General features: G+C 41.8%; 1 protein-coding gene across 7 annotated transcripts in view; it reads right to left on the bottom strand.

Annotated features, from left to right (window-relative positions):
- LOC306837233 (disabled homolog 2-interacting protein-like) overlaps nt 1–21,356 on the bottom strand; it is a 148,031-nt gene that overhangs the window by 122,001 nt on the left and 4,674 nt on the right. For 4 of the 7 annotated variants that reach the window (XR_013780895.1, XM_079364809.1, XM_079364817.1 and 1 more), the window contains exons 3-4: nt 11,777–11,901; nt 4,345–4,474 (exon numbers count right to left, since the gene is read on the bottom strand). Coding sequence is in view for 6 of the 7 variants with exons in the window: in XM_079364809.1 (XP_079220935.1) it covers nt 4,345–4,474; nt 11,777–11,901 (255 nt within the window). In the remaining variant the exon portion in view is untranslated. The remainder of the gene's footprint in view (nt 1–4,344; nt 4,475–11,776; nt 11,902–21,356) is intronic. The other 3 variants (XM_079364815.1, XM_079364813.1, XM_079364816.1) reach the window with 3 other exon arrangements.

The following is a 21,356-nucleotide window of genomic DNA, read 5'->3' as shown; positions in this document are numbered from 1 at the left end:
GACGAGAGGAGGAGAGAGAGAACGAGAGAGAAGCCTGTTTTCCACATTGTGGTCGGAGAGAGAGAGAGGGAGATATGGGTGGAGGAGGCTGTGGTCATGCTGAAAGTTTTCCACTTTGATCAGTTTTACACCCTCAGCAGATTTTTTTCTCATCATAAAGAGAACTTAGTCTTATAAGTTTGGAAAACATTCACACGTCCGAGGACTTAAACTCTGCTGCAGCCTTGGCTTTGAACAATGGGGTGGACTCAAACAACGGTGACCCCGTTTGGGCACAATCTGCCCACGACAAGCAGCTTGTGCCACTTAAGCCGGCATGAATTGAGAGCTTGTGTGATAAAATACCATTAGGGATGAACTAAGACGGAAAATTAACTGTAGCCTATAAAAAAGTGGAAGAAAGTGTAAAGTGACATCTTTTATTGGCTTCATGTGTCCCACTTAACCTAAAACCAGAAGCTATTTATCTCACAGACAGAACTGAGAAACTCCGACATTTTCAAGCTGGATCCAGAGAATGTTTATGACTTGTTCTTTCAAAATAAAATAAAATGCTAAATCAAAATGAAGTTTGTTTGCCAATGTAGCTTGCGAATATAAACGAATGGATTTATGGATTTTTCTCCATCCGCTTTGGACAACCTGGCACAATGAAGCCTCAGCCACTTACCCAGGGAAGACAATGAAAGACTCTCCATTGAACTCTGATTGAACTTTAGTTAATTGAGGTCAATTGTGTCTGCTAGCAAACAACGTGCGGTTTCTTAAACGCTACTGTGTGGTTAGAATGGACTCATGACAAGCTAGGTAACAAAGAGCTAAACAAGAGTTCATTTGCATCAGAAAAAAAAAAAGGATTTGAGAATAAAAGCATTCCATCTGAATGTTGCAAACGACGTATCTCCCTTTTTTTTTTTTTCTTTTAAATTTTCTTTTCTTGTCATTGAGTGGGATCACTGACCTAAGACAACAATGTGAACACAGTCAGAGACCTGCAATGACTTGGTAGAAGATTGGGAGATAAAATAATCACTTTAAACATTGGAACTAGCAACAGTCATTCTGTTAGCAGCTCACTAATACTTTCAATATAGTGCTTCCATTTTTCCCCCTCTGGTGGGCGAGGTTGGCAGTGACTGATGCATAGGTCTCTATAGGGCAGCAAGTATTTACGGTATTAACAGCATGAAAGCTGTTCAATGAAATCGTAGTTGAGCTTCACTTCGTATGACTTCAACATCTACTGCTACTTTTTTTTTTCTTCTTTTTAATCAGCTGATATGGATGTTGCCTCCGTACACCAGTCCCTGCGATCGTCTCGTCCTTTCATCAAGAGAACACAGCCGAATGGACCGCTGCCAAACTCTACTTTAATCTCAGCCAGCCCGGGTGCTTCGTGAGTTACGGCCTCGCATATCCGAGATGTTTTCGAGAACATCAGCTCTGTATGACAAGACACTGACGAGGCAAAACAATCCATTAGTTGGTGGTGCTTGCTGTGAATACAGCATTGATTGGCAACAAATATAAATGAAGCTAATTGTAATGATTAACTCTGAGGACGGCAGGTCTTTGTCAAATTATGTGAGACACACCAAAACATTTAACCACCTTTGGCAAGTTATCAATTTTTACATTTTTTTCAAATGTTGCACTCTCCATGAAAAACTGAAGAAATAGGCCAACATGGGTTTTCCAAAGCAGCATCAAAAAAAAAATCCCGTAAAATTAAGTAAAATTAAGTTAATTTGCTCTGGTGGGAGTGAAGCGGCGTCCTACGTCTGCATCACGTCTGTGCCAAAACCTTGATGAACTCATGCAAAAAAAAACCCCAAAGAGAAAGCAGCCACTGCCTGTTCATTCGGAGGATGAAAGGCAACGAGGGCCAGCTCTGATTCGCTGTGGATTCCGATTCATCTACGTGTAGTTTTTATTCATCACGCTGCTTGTTCGGAGCCTGTGTCACACAAGGACGAGAGAAGGCGGGGCCTACGGCGAAGAATAATTCAGTCAAACATCGAGCACGTGTGTACGAGGTGTTGTGATACAGGTGTGTGCACACACACTAATGCAATGCCCCATGCATTAACAAGCAGACTACAACATGTATTGATGTTCAGACGACTGAATACATTGCTCTTTGAAGATTATATTCAATAGACACTTTATGTTCAAAATTTTTCTGAGTTGGTGCATTTAAACGAAAGTTCGTGTGTCAGAAGTGACATCATCACGTCAGCCACTGGTTTATGGACTTCTGTTGTGAGGCTGCCACAGTCGAGGTAGGACAAACACACACGAGTGAAGAGATTATATGATGAGTCAGTGCTGCTCTTACTCAGTGAAGGCTTCTTTGCATTATTTTGCTGAGCTTGTGAAATCAAATCCAGATGCATTGAAAGTCAGGTGATAAAAAAATAAAAAATAAAAAATCGAGCTTCATGAATATTCCTTTGTGGATATCATTTGATCAAACACTCTTATGTGTCAGAACAGTTTCACAGTACAATGCTCACACACATCAGCATTGTCTTAATGTATTGTAATGTATTCTCGTTAACATGCAAAAAAAAAAAAGTGAAGCCCGACTATGGAAATCTGAATCAGCAATTTAGAAATGATCTAACATCATCACTGTGGAAAAGTTTCAGGATGCCATCGGTGGAGTCGCAGAGGAACCCTGTAATTAGGGAACTAGCTGGCAGGCTCTGTTTGTTTTTTTGCAGCCTCTGTCTCCTCTCACATCAACCAAATGATAGACGCAGCGAAATGGTACGTCTTCTTGTCCCTTTTCATCATCGTGCCGTCACGTGTTTCGAAGTGAAGTGAAATTGACGGCGAGTGCGTGAGTCGGCACGGAGCGTTTCCAGCAGGAACTCGTCCTTGTGGTTTGTTTGTTGTTTTTTTTAATTCCCGACTTGAGCTATTGCCGAAAACGTTTGGGTTCCAGCCATAACTTTGAGGGCCACGCAAGGACATCGCTGATTCTCTCATCATCAACATGTAGCACTCGTAACGCTCGACAAGAATGTGACCTCACTTTGGAGATATGGGGTAATATACAAAGAGACAAGTCTCCAATAGACAGAACCTGAACGCCACGGACAAAACGAAAGGTGAAAACACTCGGATGTGAAATCTTAGAAGTTCTTCAACTGAGTTCAAGTGAAAGACAAATATTCTCTTCAATGTTTCCTCATGTGGACTAAGGTTCCTCAGAGCTACAATTGTATCAGTAATGCTCAGTTTGAATGAGTTTCTGTGATGTTCAAGGGTTAATTAAAAATCACTAAATCTTTGCAACAAATCCTTCCATCCAGCACAAAGCTTACCAAAAAAAAAAAAATCACAAAGAACAATGAAAGTATCTCGGCTTAAAATGGATTTACACAAGAACTTTGGTTAAGCTCAAATGTACAAAATATTTTTTGTGGAAAAGGACAGAAAGCAACAACACCTGCAGGCTCTAATGGAGCCTCAGAGCTCATTTAAAGGTGGCTTGTATGAGGTTACATTCCAGCAGGAAAAAAAACAACAACCCAGCAACAGTTACTGTGAGATACAATGCTTGATGGATCAAAGCCTAGCGCCCCCTTGTGCCTCATTCTGACTGTTTTTCCAACATGCTCAGTCCCACTGAGCTGAACCATCTCCTCCGTGTGTTTGAATGAACAAACCAATCTTTCAACATTACATTTTCATTAGAGCAATTCAAAAGGACACCTGCTGTTAAAACAACAACATCTGAACAGTTGTTTCGTGTGTTTCTATGAGGCGCTGGGAGTGCAGAGAAGCAGCAAGCTCTCCATCTAGTGGAGACGAGGTAGAAGGAAAAAGCCGGTCAGCAATTTTTTTTTTAAAAGGCTCACTCGGGCGTGTGAGCAATGCGCAGCTCACTTGCACGTTTGAGTGCTTGGCTGCTGATGTCACTGGGGGGGGGGGTGCTTCTCTAATGTTACACCGACCCCTCTGACCTTTGATTAGGCCGAGCGTGTGCATGAGGTTGACTCTCAGTTAACAGAGGAAAGCTTTAGAAAAAGTCGTCTCTGGAGTGTTAAGGATCTATTCGATTTTTCACGTCCATAATCGTGTTATGGAAGTGTTTCATTTTTCATTTCAAGCTCATTAATTATTCTCTTTTTAATTAAACGGTTTCAAGAACTTTATTACAGTTTTTACACTATCTGAGTATATGTGTGTGTGTGTGTGTGTGTGTGTGTGTGTGTGTGTGTGTGTGTGTGTGTGTGTGTGTGTGTGTGTGTGTGTGTGTGTGTGTGTGTGTGTGTGTGTGTGTGTGTGCGCGCACGCTTTAACACTGAAGAGGTACGTCCTCGGGCTACTCACCGCTCCCAGTGGACAGCTGGCTGTGGAACTCGGGAAACTGGGTCTCCACGGGAACGCTGATGGTGCGTCGAAGGAGATGGACCTTGCATGACGCAGAGCGCCTCTCCTGCAAAAACAAGGGATGGATCTGCTGTGAAAAAAGAAAAAAAAAGGGAGAAGGAAAGAAGGAAGAAGGAGACAAAGACAGAGCAAGAAATTTCAAAGACGGGTAAAAGGCTGAGTGAGTTGTAGTGAATGTGCAGGGACGCTGTGGGAAAAGAAAACCGATAACACACAGAGGAAGAGGGAAAGCTAACAAGGAGAGAAATGGGGGCTGCTGGAAATGTGAGAAATGCATAACACAGTATTCCTTATCTGGGCCGACGCGGCTTTATTCTGGACACTTTGTTTAACGCTGTGTAGGAGCAAATAGCGCACGCTAGCTGTGCAGCTTCTGATATTGGATAAAACAGAGCAGGCGTTAGCAGCACATCAGTCTGTGTCAGCTCATATCTTCCAAACGCTCGCATACAGAATGTTTGCCTCCGAGAGATTAGCTGGACAAAGGAGAGAAAGGATGACCGCAGGGATAAGGTGGTGACTGGAGGAAGAAGAAGAAGAAGAAGCCTGATGTCCTCCATGAGGACTGATAATGGCTTATCGAACATCCTCACACCTCCGAGCTCAATGCAGCGACCTGTATGGCCGTCCCTCTGTTTAGCCCAGTCTCTAATCGTCACCTTGTTTGTCGTCTCGAGGGTTTAAAACAGCGGTCTGTGATGTAAAGACAGCGTCTGGTCCTCTGACACCTCATGACTAAGCAAGATTAAGATGTCATTTGAGCGTCCCTTTTTCGACCCGTTGAGAATACACACTATAGTGCAGCGCTGTACCTGGCCTAAACCAGGGATCGTCTTTGGCTTCATTACAGAGTCGCCGCTAAAAGCGGCCAATTTGAAACATCCACCAAGCACACGCCTACTTGCATTCCTCTGTTCAGCATTTTAACTTCTTTTTTTTTTTTTTTTTGAAGCTGTGTGGTTATTTGCATCGCCAGGTAGAAGCGACAAATAAACAAAGATTCAGAATGACCCCTCAGTGTTCCAGATCACAACATAAGATACGCAACCATGAGAGCGACCCAGGGATCATCACGACGTGGGAACGTCCGTGTGATGTGACCGAGTTCAAATGTTCACACTTCCCTCCCGCCTTCAAAGTGTGCGACTAGTATGATTTTTATTTTTATTTTAACCTGAATGAAGCAGAGGGCCACATGGGTTAGAAGTCTGTCCAACAGCCTCATTGAAAGCGTATTAACTTGAGTCTTTATGTAAAAAAAAAAACAAGTCTGATGCAGTGCAACACATGAGTTTTATGAAGCCAGCTGTTTTATAATAATCAATTATCTATACATTCAGTTTCCAGATTGTCTATTTAAAATAGTTGGTGACAATTTATTTGCTTGCATTAAGATGAGTGAAATATTAACTTTGAAAGAAACAATAAAAGAGGCAGTTGATAGGTGAGATGTGAAGTACGTCTTTTACTTCCTGCTTATTAAAGAATGACAGCGTTTGCATGATTATACGGATTTCATTAAGATGGTAAATTAGTCTTAAGCCCATTTGCAATGAGGCTGAATTTAAACACTTCAGAGGACGGCAATCCAGCAGGACATTAGACCGTTTGCTCGAGCCTGACAAAAGTCTCCATGCTGAATGGTTAGCCCCCTCTGCAGGCCGTCATATGAAGCATCAGAAATGCAGATGAGGGTAATGATTTTCCAGGATGTGATTCCTGGAACCGGGGGGGACAAGCAAAATGCTGAAGGTGAAAATGAGAAAAGACAAGACTTAAGAAACCTCTCTGGAATGACTCTTTTTTCATTTTTACGACCTTCGAGTTTTTTTCCTTTGGAACTATGGACATGGATATTTTTAAATTTGGGAATTTTCATTACATGCTCACTGTCATGTGTCACAGTACAAGTGAACCATGAACATCAGGAACAAACAGGACCAGGACTCGAGAGGGGAGAAAAAAAAAAAAAAAAAAAGTCTGCAACATCGAGGTAAGCAAAAAATAAAATTCTATCGAAACAAGAAGTGAGAAAAACACAATGCGAAACAACAAAAAGGCTGAGTAACAAATGGTTCTTTTTATAAAAACCCCTAGAGCAAAACCACAAACTTCACAGGCAAAAATCAATCCAAACTTTTGCAGAGGGACTCTTCTAGTGTTGCTGAACACAATGGATTTTCCTTCCTCTTATTTTGGAAAAGTATGTGCACTATAGTGTGAGCTCTATGTGGGAGAGAAAGGAGAGAATTACAGGCTAAATATACGCAGATTGTATTATTGAATAATAAGTCAATGAAGATTCAGATTATTTAGCATGCATCCATATTCCTCTAAGACATCTTTTATTTTGAAATCGCTCAAGAGTTCAATAAATGTCTCAGCGTCACACTGGAAGCCAATGGGCATTACAAACTGTTCTCATTTTTAATTTGTCACAAAATCAGAATTATTTAAACCGATGTTACAGATTAAAACCCAACCCGGACCCTGAGGTCATCAGGTGGAGGTCTTTTAGATGTACCCACAATCAGATGGAAGTCCAGAGAGTTACTGTGGCCCTTCTCTATGGAACAAACTCCCTGCTGACCTGAAATCCATCACTACCCTTTTCTACTTTTAAAACAAAAAACTCAAAATCTAACCGTTCTCCAAAGAATATGAATAGCTGTGTGTGTGTGTGTGTGTGTGTGTGTGTGTGTGTGTGTGTGTGTGTGTGTGTGTGTGTGTGTGTGTGTGTGTGTGTGTGTGTGTGTGTGTGTGTGTGTGTGTCCTCACTTTTGTGGAAACTTGTTGTATGCTGTGTTTTGATTTTGTTTTTAACCTCAGTGTAAAGTTGATCTGTAATGAAATGTGCTACATAAATAAAATTGCTATTTATACTTCAAAGGTTCATCTGCTTTCATTTCCTTTCTTCGTTTACATTAGGGGTGGGACTTGATTGAAAAAAAATCAATCTAATCAACTCAGGGCTTTCTAATCAATTAATCGAAATTAACCTCATCCATTTAGCGAGTGAATTTCTGAGCTGGGCTGCAAACGCCTGTTGTTTGTAATCGTACCGGAGCTGCTAGTAGCTCCAGTTGTTTCTGTGCTCGCTCCAACATGCGTTGCATTGAGATGGTCCCTGAGGGTTAAACTGCTTCGGTGATAACTCCTTTTTCGCAGTTTGCACAAAACGAGGCCTCTGCTTTAAAAAAAAATCAAAACGGCAATATATCGCCATGTGCTCCTTGCCAATACGTGTATCGCTGCAGATTTGACGGTATTGATACAGCCGCAAAGCTGTGAATGCCGTTTAGACTCATTTCCCAAGATGCAGTTCCCATTAAAGCCAATAGGGGCAGTAGAGGCAAAACGACATGTTGCATGGCACGTTCGAAATCACAACAAACAAGTGAGCGAGTCACGCTGTATAACGCCACTCGTTCGTTCGGAACAGTATCTACACTGCTTCAATAGTTTACGGATGTAAATCAAAAAGATTCTTGCACATTCAAGTGGAGTCAATATTCTATATGAATATTTAACAAGACGGCATATCAAAACAGACAAAAAGCTTCACTGTTGTTGGTACTCTTTTCTTTCTTGGAGAAACAATCGTTGCTGAACTGTCCCGCAGAAGTGCACGTAAATGTTGGCCCTGGACTGTTTGATGGCTTGTTTGGATGCTCTGACCCGCTCTGTCGGAAAGTGTTTATCTTGAGGTTGTGTCCCTGTTTTGATCAGTAGTTTGCTGACATCAAAGAAAGCCGGCCCTGCCACAGGTGACCTTTGAGTCTCCAGATGGAGCCATTTAAAAAGCTGTTGTTCTTTGCTTCTGGGAAACTAAAGAGCACTTTGGTGGAAAGGCTGCCGATGGGTCGATTCAAATAATTCCCCCCCCCCCCCCCCCCCCCCCCACCCCCCACCCTGCAATTATTGCTCCATTTCAACACGGCACACCTCAGTACTCGCAGAAGAAGGTACATCTAAAGAACAGACTTTAGCCGTGGTTACAGCAGTCATGTTAGTATGCACAAAAGGCTTTTCAAATGAAATAAGGTGCACTTAAGAGTAGATCATGTTCTTACACAAGATGCAATATCTCCAGAGGGGGGCAGCGTTCTGTTCCAGTTATTGTGTAGAAGTTCAGCACTGATATATGAAGGAGGATGAGTTTAGAAATTCATCAAAGAAGCTGCTGATGTTTTCAGATACTGGTAGAAGGTGTAACTGTTTGGTAATAGAGCAACAATACTGAGCACCATCACTTTAACCTTTGACATCTCTTCTAAAAACAGGCTTTTCTTTACACCGGCCTGTTTTAACAATCCCTTATTCTTTTCTTATGTAGTAATTTCAGAAACTCTTGTTTTTTATTTCTGACTGCTGTTCTGTTTTTTGTTACACCTTCGTCTTTATGATATATTATCTTACGAGTCTGTGAAGTGATGTTATGGTGTTTTCACCTCCTTTGCTCGACCTGAGCTGCAACACTTTGGTCTTTATTTCACATCCTGACTAAAGCAGGAGTGGAAGACGAGGTTCTCAAATTTACACTATTTATTTATAAAGGCAAAAGTATGTGTGGCTCCACGCAGCCGAACCGCCACGTTCAGATACAGCGTGTGATCAAGAGAAGGGGATTAAATGGAGGAGGACTACACGGGGGCCGAGGTGTAAGCGCATACCCCCCTGATTACGAGCCCGCCTTGCCTGAAAAACTGCAACAGAAGGCAAAACAGCAGCATGCGAACACCAATAGGTGAGGAGCGATCGTCACAGGAGAAATGGCCGACGTAAGAGCGTTACAAGTTCACGCTGCAACTGAAAATCTGTCTTCATCCGGGAAAGGAAGGGGTCTGGGTCCCAGTTTTGTTCACCAGTCGTCCCTCCTTTTCACCCTGACATTTTTAAGTGCTGCCCCGTTGCCTAGCAACCTCAAAAGCTGCACTGTAACTAGTTGATGTGGTACACCAAATATGGATTCATGATCAGTGTTTTAACCTTTTGAACAGTGAACTCCATTTAGTGGTGTTTTGTGTTTGATATTAACTCCTGCTTTCTCTCTTTAGTATTTGATGCAGTGTGTGCAGAATTTTAATTTTAGACTGATTATGAATAAAGGTTTTCGAAGGACAAAAAAAACAAAAAAAAAAGGTACACAATGAATCTTGGGATAAGTTGGGCCTTGAAGGACGCAGCGGGTGGATTCTTCAAAAGCTGAGGAACGAAGGAGACATTTGAAGGAGCCTTCGAAATGAGGCTCAAAACGCCACTGTGATTGTCAGCCTTGAAATGCACACTCAGAAGATTGAAGCCCTTGAATTGGGGCGTAGCCAGAGACTCGCATTACTCACACCGGCCCCTCGTTGAAGTTTGTTGAGAGAATCCTGTCAGTGCAAGTCAGCTGTGTGCGTGTAAAAGTCATTGATTAAGACACGCTCGGCGCCAACTCATTATCTCACCCTCAGAGCGAGTGAGAGCTTCTTCTCAAATGTCGCATGTTTATGTCCAGAATGAGCAGCAACCTCAGGTGTTGTTAAATGAGCCAATAAAATTCCACTAAAGCTGACTGCAGAAGCCATAAAATCCCCCATTAGTTAACAAGTTAAGATGCCCATTTTTCAAGAGGATAGATATACTTTAATTTTTTTTAATATTTTTATTTTAATATTAGGCTTGTATTTATATCACGTTTTCCCCTCATTCATCCAGGCAATCGCAAATAGTGATTTGTTGAGACATTGTTTCCCTGATAGAAACAAATCTGTGCAGTCTGAATAAAACAAGAGAAGCTGGAAGTACCTGTGTTTGGAGGTGCTGGGTATGAACTTGAGCTAAAATAACACAAAGCCATTGAACAAGGGCAGGAAACTGCAGACTGCACAATGTTATTTAAATTACCTCGCTGACTGCTGATCTATTTCCGACAACAACACCTCTAATCTCACAGTAACCTGCATAATCCAGCGTGACACTAATGAAAACAACAGAGCCAAAGAGCCTGACTCGTGTTCACTCTGCATAACGTGGCTCCAGGAGGTCTTACGCTGACGGGAATGTAAATGTCCAATGAATTCGAGCACAACGTACGATTAACATGTTTCTGCAGTGCTGGATTTGAACTGCATTTCTCTCTGTGTGTAAATCAGCATCAGCGATTTTCTAACTATAATGTAACAGCGTGCTTTCTGAGCCAGTCAGACCAACACTCTACTTACAGCTTCACTTCAGTTGAGGTTTTGCAGCAGTTGCAGGTAAATGTCATCATTACACAATGGTCCATTTTGCTTTATGAGCAGGGATGACTTTTCAATGGTGTCACCTGACGGGCAGCATGCAGCGCTTGTGCATTTTAGACTGGTGTCATGGTCGCAGCCTTTTAGATGAAAACACTGGCATTAGAAGTGCTTCTTGTACATCAGATTTGATTACAACTGTCAGACCGTGTACCGTATTGTCCAGACCATAATAAGATGAGAAGATAAGAATGAGACTTCAAAGGATTCAGTGATGTGGAATGAGAGCTTGGTGGACTCGCTGGGCTTGTTATGTTAATTAGGGCCCGAAGCACTGAAGGACCCTACTGTTTCCCAAAGGAGTGTTTTTATTTATCCGAAAAAACTCACCAAAATGGTCAGGGGTCATCGGATCTGTTGAAAAATTCTATGTTTTTGCATATACGTAAAAAAAGTTTACAAAATGGCTCTTGGTCGCCCCCTTTTGAAGACAATTGTTTGTTTTGACTTGTAATGTTGACAGGAAGTCCACTACGATTTTTTGAAGGTCAAAAGAAAAAACAAATCTTACACCCAACATTACAGGAAGTCTGCCATATTTTTTTGAATGCAAAAAAAGGACTAAATTCGTGTTTCACAGGTTACCTATTTGAACAAATTTGGGTTCATCCGATAATTGCAAACTCAGCGTCAATTTATTTGATCTTGACGCACCCCTTTCTAACTTTTACAAAATGCCTCCCCACAGGGTTTTTTTTTCCGACATGCATGACAATTTTAGCTATGTCAACACTTTGTCAGCACACCCCGACATGCACAGGGTGCTTCGGGCCCTTCATCACCGCTTGCGGTTTTAATTCAGCCTGTTGTTGGTTTGTTCTTTATGCCATTGTGTAGCTGAATAACTGCTCATGTGTTCTGTGCAATCTATCAGGAGTGGACTGTCTAAATGACATCTGAACAAGAGAATACTTCAACATTAATCAGAGATTTGTTATGAAACGTTGAGCTACGTGTAGAAGGAATGGGTGGATGACGAAAGCCTCCAGCAAATCAAAAGAGATTCACGAGGACCGGGGAAAAGGAAACGAGAGGAACACAATGGTGACACAGAAGGACGTGACAGACAGGAGATTGTCTGCTCTCACCACCTCCTCCTCATTCAGAAGCAGCATCTGACAGTCAGCCACCACGCAGTACTTCGGGTTCCACACAGCTTGCTCTTCATAGGAGTGACCGCGTGACATCCATGGTCTCGATGAACACCTCACATCTAGAGAGCCAAAAAAAAAAAAAAAAAAAAAAAAAAAAAAAAAAAAAGAATCAGACAAAGACAAATGTCAGTTTTGAAGCTGGAAGAAGGACACAGGACAGTTTCTTTATTTCATCATGCGGTTGAATGTAGAGTGATAGTTTCTTAACGGAGGAGAGATGAGGGATGAAGAAGGCAGAAAATGAACTAAAGAGGAAATGTTTTGTTAAATTTGGTTCTTCATCTTCATAAAAACACGATCACTCTTCAATTCCTGACACTTCTGTTTCGAAGAATGTTCTTCATTAGAAATGTCACTGCAGAGGTAATGGATGCTGTATGTTTTCTACTTTATTTTTCTTCATCTTTCTCTTGACGTCAGGTGAAAAAAAAAAAGTGTGAACTAGCCGAGACAGGCTTAAATTGGATTCTCCTGCTTGTCCAATGATGAGCTGACATAAATCTCTGCAAGGCACTACACACGCTTTGTTCACAGAGAGGAAAGCGATCCATCAGCTGTTACACGTGGGTTACTGTTCGAGACACTGTGACGACGTCGATCGACGCAGAGTCTAATACGAGATCTGTGCTGTGAAACAAACACCTTTATGAGAAATGACCACTTCAAGGAACTGTCGGTCAGACCATTTCATTCCCACTTTAAAAGTCTGCATCTCGTCACTGATGTGAACACGGGGTTTGTGGTTGTTCAGGGGGTCCTCCGTGATTTGAGGATTGCATTCTTGTGTGAAAAAGAAAATGTAAACTTTGTGTTTACAACAGTGTTTACAAAGTGTTTAAAACAGATCACAGTCCAGAGTCTGAGTTTAAGGGCTCAACAGAGGGAGAATAAAGACTCCTCATCTGTAATTACAAATCACAACGGGTGGATCAATCGATCTTTAAACATGAAGCGCTGATTCGTAACAAGTGCTATGTGAGGACACTTTACAAAAAGCAGATGAAATACTTTACTTTGTTGTATTATTTTACAAAAAGAGTCAGATCAGCATTCTTCTGTCTATTTTGACCTCAAGACTTGAAGAGAAGCAGCCAGAACCAACCAAAGCCTGTGTGATAGAGGCAAAGGTCATAGGTCAGATGGTACCGTACCTTTCTTTGTTTTTTTCACATGAAGGGTTTTCTTAGCTGTTAAAACCTGATAACTACAATCACAGACGCAACACAACACAGTAGACGCTGGATGAAAGACTCCTCATGTGTTCTGGACAGCTTGTTCTTCTGTGTTCTTAGAAAGACAACATTTAGGAAAGAGGATATCAAACATCACAGGACATATTCCATAAAATCCTCCATCCTCAAATAGAAGATTTAACGGTGTGAAGTGTCACTGAAACGTTCCCCCCCACCCCCCACCCCCACCCCCCAGAGTTCACGCTTGTCCCAGCGCCGTTGCTGGTGTCTCTTTGATCATTATGCGGCTTCATATCCCAGGTAGCCTCATCAACTTGTTGTCAGGGCCAAGTCACAGGCACACGGACGCATTAATGCGCAAACACGCTCACGTGTGCGGCTAATGCTCGCCGCGTCAGCTTACAGTCACGCCGTCGACGGGGGCAGGTCAAGCGCGCGCGCACTTTTCCGTTCAGGCGGCGACACATTTTTTTTCGTCCTGGTTTTAATCTAATTACACATTTCAGAAAGCTTTGGAGTTGTGCGAGTGGGACACGACTCAGAAAAGCAGCAAAGACAGAGATGGATTCAGCTTCATTAAGAGCTCCTCTGTGACGCAGGTGGAGTTAATCTCTTGAACAACTTAGCCGTTCGACATTTACAGTAGGAGAAAGAAATAAAAAGAAATCAAAGACACTCAATGTTCTGAAAATATGCATATAGTGAAAATGAAGTGACACAATGCACTTCACTTCTCCCGCAGGTTTTATTGAACTTATTGAGTTAGCTTGACGAACACACCTGAGGACATCTCGCTGATGTGCTATAAATGATATCGATTTCTCTCTCTCTCTCTCTCTCTCTCTCTCTCTCTCAAGGCCTTGGTGATTTATTGACCAGGCTTGACGGATACATATCCTGCAGTCAATCAATACATCCTCAACCTGGGAGCTGCTGTCCCAGGTAGAGGATGGTTGGTAGGTTGACGAGGGAAATAACAGCATTTTCTATTTCCGCCGCAAGAACATACAAGAGTCTAAAAAAGCCGAAGAGCTCAGTCGAGGATAAAGACTATTCGGTGCCTTGCTCAAGAAGAGCTCTGACACCTCTCCAGCTACCAGACCAATTTCCAGATTTGGTCTGCACTGGGACTTGAACCGGCAACCGTCCACTTCCTGTCTTCATGCTACAAACTGGCTGATATTGATGTTCTGTCTTATTTAGTTCTGTATTTGGCCGTTTTGTTTCCCTGTCGTTGTTTGGCATTATGCAACTCTCAGCAGAGATAGCAGAAATGCAAGATGGCTCACTCCACTCAGCAAACACAGTTTTATCTGTGCAGAGAATAAAAAACAAGCACAATGACATATCCAACTAATGATGGACAATTAGGTATATCATCTGCGATTCATTTTGTCGATGTATCACTGCAGCTCTACTTGTATGATAAATATATTTTATGTGCAACAAGTCACATCAGTCATATGGGGTGGGACGGGACAGAAAAAAATCCAGATCATGACAGAGGAAAGAAAAGAAACTGAAGCACAAAAAGCAAAAAGGGACTTCTCCACAAGGTTTAAGAAGAACAAAAAAAATATTTTGGAAGCTTTTTAATGAACTTACTTAATTGGAAAATGTTTTATACCCATTATTCATCCGTCAACAAGTGTGAATTGCTGTTGCTGCTCAGGCTGTTGTCGTCGTCGAGGACATTTTGCGCTCTAACAAATAGCAGGGAAAGAGAGCACGGCTCATGTTCAGCTGGTGAATGAGCACGCTGATGTTTGTGTCCATGACAGCAGGGTGTCATGGCTGAGGGTGCTTCACTCTGTTTGTCAACGATAAGGACTGTTCCAATCAGATAACAGCTTTAGATGCTCCACTCTTACGGGCAAAAACAGCTCAGCCACAACTGTATTTGCATTCACTTACAAGCATGCTATTCTGCTTCCTCCTGTGTCGTATACACTGAGATCAATATCTGCACAGTATAACCTCTATAATTTTATTCCCCCCTTGCATCAATAGCTATGCACCGCACTATGACAATAAAGCTCACCTTTCACTGGCTCCTGCAGAGTCAGGTATTGATATAGGACACATAAAAAAGGTTAATGGTATCAGATCAATATTTGAGATTTGAAGGGAAATGACTCGAAGATTGCGATGAACATTTCTGCTTTGCTGTCCCAGCAACAGAACACAAAGTAGTAAGTTAGTGACAGAAGAAAAATGGGACACAGGATGGGATCCAATCTGGGGCTTTAGAGCAAAGCACCGACACAGAATGTGAGTGTGTGAAGGTGTCCCTGTTTATCTAGTGAGATGAATGTGTGAGATCTTCAGAAATCTAAATGTAAGTGAGCGACAGAGGAACTTTTTTTTAAGGGATATTTCAGGACCACACGGGCCAAACGAAAACACAGATTAATATTGACGTGACGTACCGGAGCACTCCGTTGTCTGAACATGCTATGGCAATGTTTGAAAACATTCAACCCCCCCTGTATTCAAAGATACAAAATTGCTACATTTTACCGGAGCAATAATAAAAATAAAATCAACAGAAAGACAACTTTTTAACTTGATCGTGATTTAAAGCAGATCTTTTCCTTTTATTTTTAACCAGGAAGAAAAAAAAATTATTGAGATTAAAAATCTCTTTTTCAAGGGCGTCCTTTTTTTTTTTTAACTTGCAGTGTTACCTGCTGACGAGAACACAGAGGTTCTTGGTACATTCAATAAATCAATCAATCAAATATTTACAGGGCTGTTTGTTTTTGTAGGTAAAATAAGAGGAATCAGCATTTATTACAGTCTTTTCATGAATAAATAAAAGATTCTTAAGCTTAAAAATCCTCCCATGTGAACAATTTGGTGGGTAGAATTCCCTCCCAGTTGAAAACGTGAATTCGAGGCCGTGCGAGTAGTAAAGCCAGGTTTTTTCTGCATGCCGCTGGATACTCTAGCATGCTCCGGTGCAGCTTTGAGAGATTGAGAGGCCCCTGGGTTTCGCCGTGCTGCCGATGGGAAGCTTCGTCTCATTTGCGGCAACTGCAAAGGGCACGAGGTAAGACCGCATGCAGAGCTGAGGCTGATTGAACTTCCTCTCAAAGCTTTCTGGAAAAGGCCATTCAAGCAAACAAATGCCATGAGTTGGCCTGGCACCTTTAACTTCCTGCTGTCACCACTAACAACTTAAGATAGTGAGACACTGACAGCGAGGATGCAAACGCACCAAAATAAAAAAGAAGAAGAAGATTTGGTTATTGTATCTTATTGGTTCAAATTGGCAAACACTCATTGAGCATGTTTGTACATCTCACGTAATCAAAACTGTGAACTTTTGACCTCTTCTGCATGTATAATCAGCTTGAGCAGTTTTGTAGCTCCTGGTCATTAATTAAAATCTAATCTACGTTGGCAGCCCTCAGCTGAAGTGTTATTGCATATTTCACATGTGAATGAGCGAAATGTGACAAGCACACAGTGTTACACGTGTGCAGAAATGATCCACGCAAAAACCGAAGAACAGACAAACACCAACTCGTGGTGTGAGATACGACGACGTTGGATGGTTAGGGACGAGAATTTGTTGATGACCTGCCAAAGCATTTAGATCGTAGCATCGGGCTAACAGCGTTCTGTCATGCTGCAGTTATGCTCCCGCACACATGACCCCCCCCGTCTTTTGCTAAAGAGCCAGGATGTTAAAAAACAAACAAAAAAACAAAAAAAACCCCTCTGTCTCAGTTATATGGGACAGTTTGAGAATTTTCCAAACTGACAGAAAGTTGAAGAGTTTGCATCTTTGATCTCGACACAACGAACCTTTTAAAAGGAGCTTAAAAGTTAGTAACGAGCCTGTCCAATCAAAGCTCCCCAGTTGTGATGACGCAATTGAGAATGAACCTGACGTTATAAAAACGGAAAGGAGGCGACTTCCAGTCAGTGACTGCCAGGCACGCGTCTTGAAGTTACGTCACTCAGTCGCAAGTTATCCTCTCATTCAGTGTGTAGCAGGCAGGGGAGAGCGGGTGACCATGGTGACAGTCAATCGACGGTGTCCCGCCTCTTCTATGAATAAAAAACTTACGTTTCAGAAAATGTTTGTTTATCTTTGTTTTCTAGTCTATATGTAAATCTGTAAATCCAGTAAAGTCATTGGGAAAAAAAACAAAAAAAAACTGGTTAGCTAAAGTTGGAAGAATTCTGCAGGACTCAAATAGAACAGAAAAAAAACCAGTTTGAAGTCCACATGTTTCGACATGAATGAAAAATTTACCTGATCAACCAAAGAGGACACAAAACTAAATCTAAATGTTTAAATAGTGCAAAAATCAACGGTGCAGAAAAAAATGATCAGAATGCAGGGACAGACATTTATGGTGCTAAAATGTAATGAAGACCCCCAACAAACTCATTTCTCCAGAAGACTCGACGATTTCAAAACCGTCTTACACAGGGAGTCTGGTTAAACTGGCAGAACAATGCAAATTAGTGTCAGTATTTAAAAAAAAAATCATTATGTATTTTCCATATCGCCCACCACTAGAACAAACCTTTTTTTTTGCATTTCAGTTTTTGTTGTAGAGCAAAATCATCAACTTAAGAATGTGTTCAAAGGATTCGATGAAAGGTCATAAACAGATCAATGTGGCAAAACCCAAGTGGGTTATTAAAAAAAACATTCAAACAAATTCTAAAAACCCTCACTTTTTATTCATGGTCTTGCAGTCTCTCGGTTTTCTTATCAAGCTGATTTTGGAACAAAACATACAGGGACTGCAGTAGGAAGTTTAGGCCAATTCTTGGGGGGGAAAAAAAGCCAGCTGTTGTGGCCTAGTTTGGTGTAACTTTCAAGGCAATGTCCCTTTTTGGACTGAGTCACAGGGAAGAAGGTAGCGGGACACAGACTTTATGAGAACAGTATATATATTCTTCCTTTTCATTAAATACAATGCTTTAAATAGAAAACAGATGGCTGGAACACCTCTTCAAAATGAGGCTGATCGACTCGTTCCTAGAATCCACTTATTGTTTCACACTGGGTGAACTGAGGCCATTTCTAACCAGGTTTTCTGAGCCGTATGACTGATTTTGAATTTGAGATGGATCTAAGCTCCATCATGTAATGTTTGCGGCAAATCAGAATTTGTGGCCATAAAAAAAAAATATATATATATATACCGTAAATTCCGGACTATAAGCCGCTACTTTTTTCTCACACTTCGAGCACTGCGGCTTCTACTCCGGTGCGGCTAATGCATGGATTTTTTATGGGGGACAATGAGCTTCTGCCACTTCGTCACGTCGGATCTTAATATCAGTCATTTTGCGCTTCATGCACGCACCCTTATCATGGAAAACACACGGAGAAATAAAGCTAGAGAAGAAGCTAAAGAAGCTAACAGAGCTGCTGCACGTTAAGATGACACTGACAGTGACAACAGAGACTGAGGAAGTGAGTAATGAAGTCATTCTGAGGCAGTGAATGGATGGACTTTTTCTTGTGAAATATATTACGGTCATCTTTTTCATCAGCCGTGTTACAGACACCGTCGGCTAGGCTTCGTATTGTAACGGTTCATGTTGTAAAGTCAGTAGTTGATAATGTGTTCATAATTCCGATTATGTGGAGAGTCAGTGAATGCACCAGCGAGAACGTGTTGAGTGGCTGTATGAGAGAACGCTGGGGGAGAGAGTTGGATTGTTACGGCAAGTTATGTGTTGCTCTCTGCTGTAAACGGCGTGGTCACGGCCGACAGTGATCGGGTTATTAAAAGTTATTATTTGAACGCTCTCGTCGTCCTTTAACGTCCGTACGGACGCTACAGTATTTGCGGATGTTACCGGTAGCCTACGTCTGTGTACCGTAAATTCCGGACTATAAGCCGCTACTTTTTTCCCACACTTCGAGCACTGCGGCTTCTACTCCGGTGCGGCTAATGCATGGATTTTTTATGGGGGACAATGAGCTTCTGCCGCAAAAACATTTGACTTCGTCACGTCGGATCTTAATATCAGTCATTTTGCGCTTTATGCACGCACCCTCATGATGGAAAACACACGGAGAAATACATATGATGTAGCTTTCAAGTTAAAGGCGATCGACCTGGCTGTCAAAGAAGCTAACAGAGCTGCTGCACGTTAAGATGACACTGACAGCGACAACAGAGACTGAGGAAGTGAGTAATGAAGTCATTCTGAGGCAGTGAATGGATGGACTTTTTCTTGTGAAAAATATTACGGTCATCTTTTTCATCAGCCGTGTTACAGACACCGTCGGCTAGGCTTCGTATTGTAACGGTTCATGTTGTAAAGTCAGTAGTTGATAATGTGTTCATAATTCCGATTATGTGGAGAGTCAGTGAATGCACCAGCGAGGACGTGTTGAGTGGCTGTATGAGAGAACGCTGGGGGAGAGAGTTGGATTGTTACGGAAAGTTATGTGTTGCTCTCTGCTGTAAACGGCGTGGTCACGGCCGACAGTGATCGGATTATTAAAAGTTATTATTTGAACGCTCTCGTCGTCCTTTAACGTCCGTACGGACGCTACAGTATTTGCGGATGTTACCGGTAGCCTACGTCTGTGTAAATAGCTCTTGTTATAGCGTGGACACCTGCGGCTTATAATCAAGTGCGGCTTATATATGTACAAATACATTTATTTACTTATTTTTAGCCGGTGCGGCTTATATCCAGGTGCGCTCAATAGTACGGAATTTACGGTAAATAGCTCTTGTTATAGCGTGGACACCTGCGGCTTATAATCAAGTGCGGCTTATATATGTACAAATACATTTATTTACTTATTTTTAGCCGGCGCGGCTTATATCCAGGTGCGCTCAATAGTACGGAATTTACGGTATATATAATTTCGTGGCCACAAATGATAGAACTTTCACCAACATCACCAGGAGGCTCTGTATTTTTCTGATGACTATTGATAAAGAAAAACAACTAACTAAATTCCATTCAATTCATTCAAAAAACTTTATTTGTCCCCAGGGGGTCAAATCAAAGTTGTTTTTTTCTTAAACTAAAAAGCCAAGAGGGAACAAAAGGGATGCTACTTCATAGAAATACAAGCAGCAATAATAAGATAAAGTGTTCAGAAGCGGACCATGGTTATCTGACACAAGAGCTGTCGGTCCTCAAGGACAGAAGTGTTTTAATATGCAACCTCTATTCTCCAAAGTGTACAGAATTCTATTCCATTCTCCGTCTCTTACAGGCTTTCATCCTCGAGTGAGAAGAAACACAAGTTCGGTTCTAGGCTCCTGTGTTTGTTGGAGATGTATCTCCACTCTGCAGTCCCAGGATACCTGCACATCTTTTTGTTCTATTTAGCCCTTTGTGCTTCACCAACAACCTCTCCTGTTTGTCTCCGAGCACTCTACAGTTATCTTAAAAAAAAGGACGCTTTGAAACCCGGTCAGGGGAGAGAAGAATCTCTGCTTGTTCTTTCTTTTCCTTCATGATTAGAACATTCGAGTACGCCGATTCACGTTCAATTCAAAGTCCGTTTGGGTTGCTAATTCTGCTCTCGTTGGTCATCTTCAAGGCGAGGCATTGTTGAAGAAAAAAAGGGTCTTAGAAAAAGACAATCTTCCAGAGAAGTGTTTTCTTTCAAGGTCTCTCTGAAGTTAATTGTTCCGCTTCCTTTTCTACATAATGAAAGAGAGGGCAAACAAGAGTATGGAGGTTTTTAGGGAGGCGTTTTAACTGTTATTAACTGAATGAGGTTATGGAGGAGTATGGTGAGTCCTTTTGCAAATCTATTGTGCAAATGTCTCATTTATGAAAGAGAGGACAAACTGAGTTTAAAGGGGAAAAGTTAACAGAATGACATTTTCACTTTAACTGATAAATCTAAAGTTCTTGATGAAGAATCTCCATGAATTTGTGTATAGAATGGACTTTAATACAGAACCATACAGACCTCCAGTGTGGACCAGAGTGTGACACTTGGTCAAGTGACTGGAAAGGTGCCCTTGAGCAAGGAACAGAACCCTCAACAGCTCTGGGGAGCTCTCTGTGTAGCAGCATGTAGTAGCCCTACTCTGATAGCTCTGCATTAATGCATGTCCACAGGTCCTGTTTGTTCATTCTGCCAGAGCCATACACAGTTATGTGTCTTTGTTTTTTTCATGCTTGGAGGAAAATACCACAAATCTGAGGAAATGTCTGCCAGTTCTCTTCAGGGCAGCTGGCTCTCTGGTTAATACTTTTTTTTTTTTTTTTTTTTTGTATCCAAACTGTTGTGGAGAACGGGCCAAGGCAATCAGAAAGTGTACTGTCATGAGAATGGAAAGGCATGGCAAGGCAGAGAGGCA

The sequence above is a fragment of the Symphodus melops genome, assembly GCF_947650265.1.
Source record: "Symphodus melops genome assembly, chromosome: 16".
NCBI lineage: Eukaryota > Metazoa > Chordata > Actinopteri > Labriformes > Labridae > Symphodus > Symphodus melops.
The sequence above is the reverse complement of the archived record's forward strand: the minus strand, read 5'-3'. Positions and strand labels throughout refer to the sequence as shown.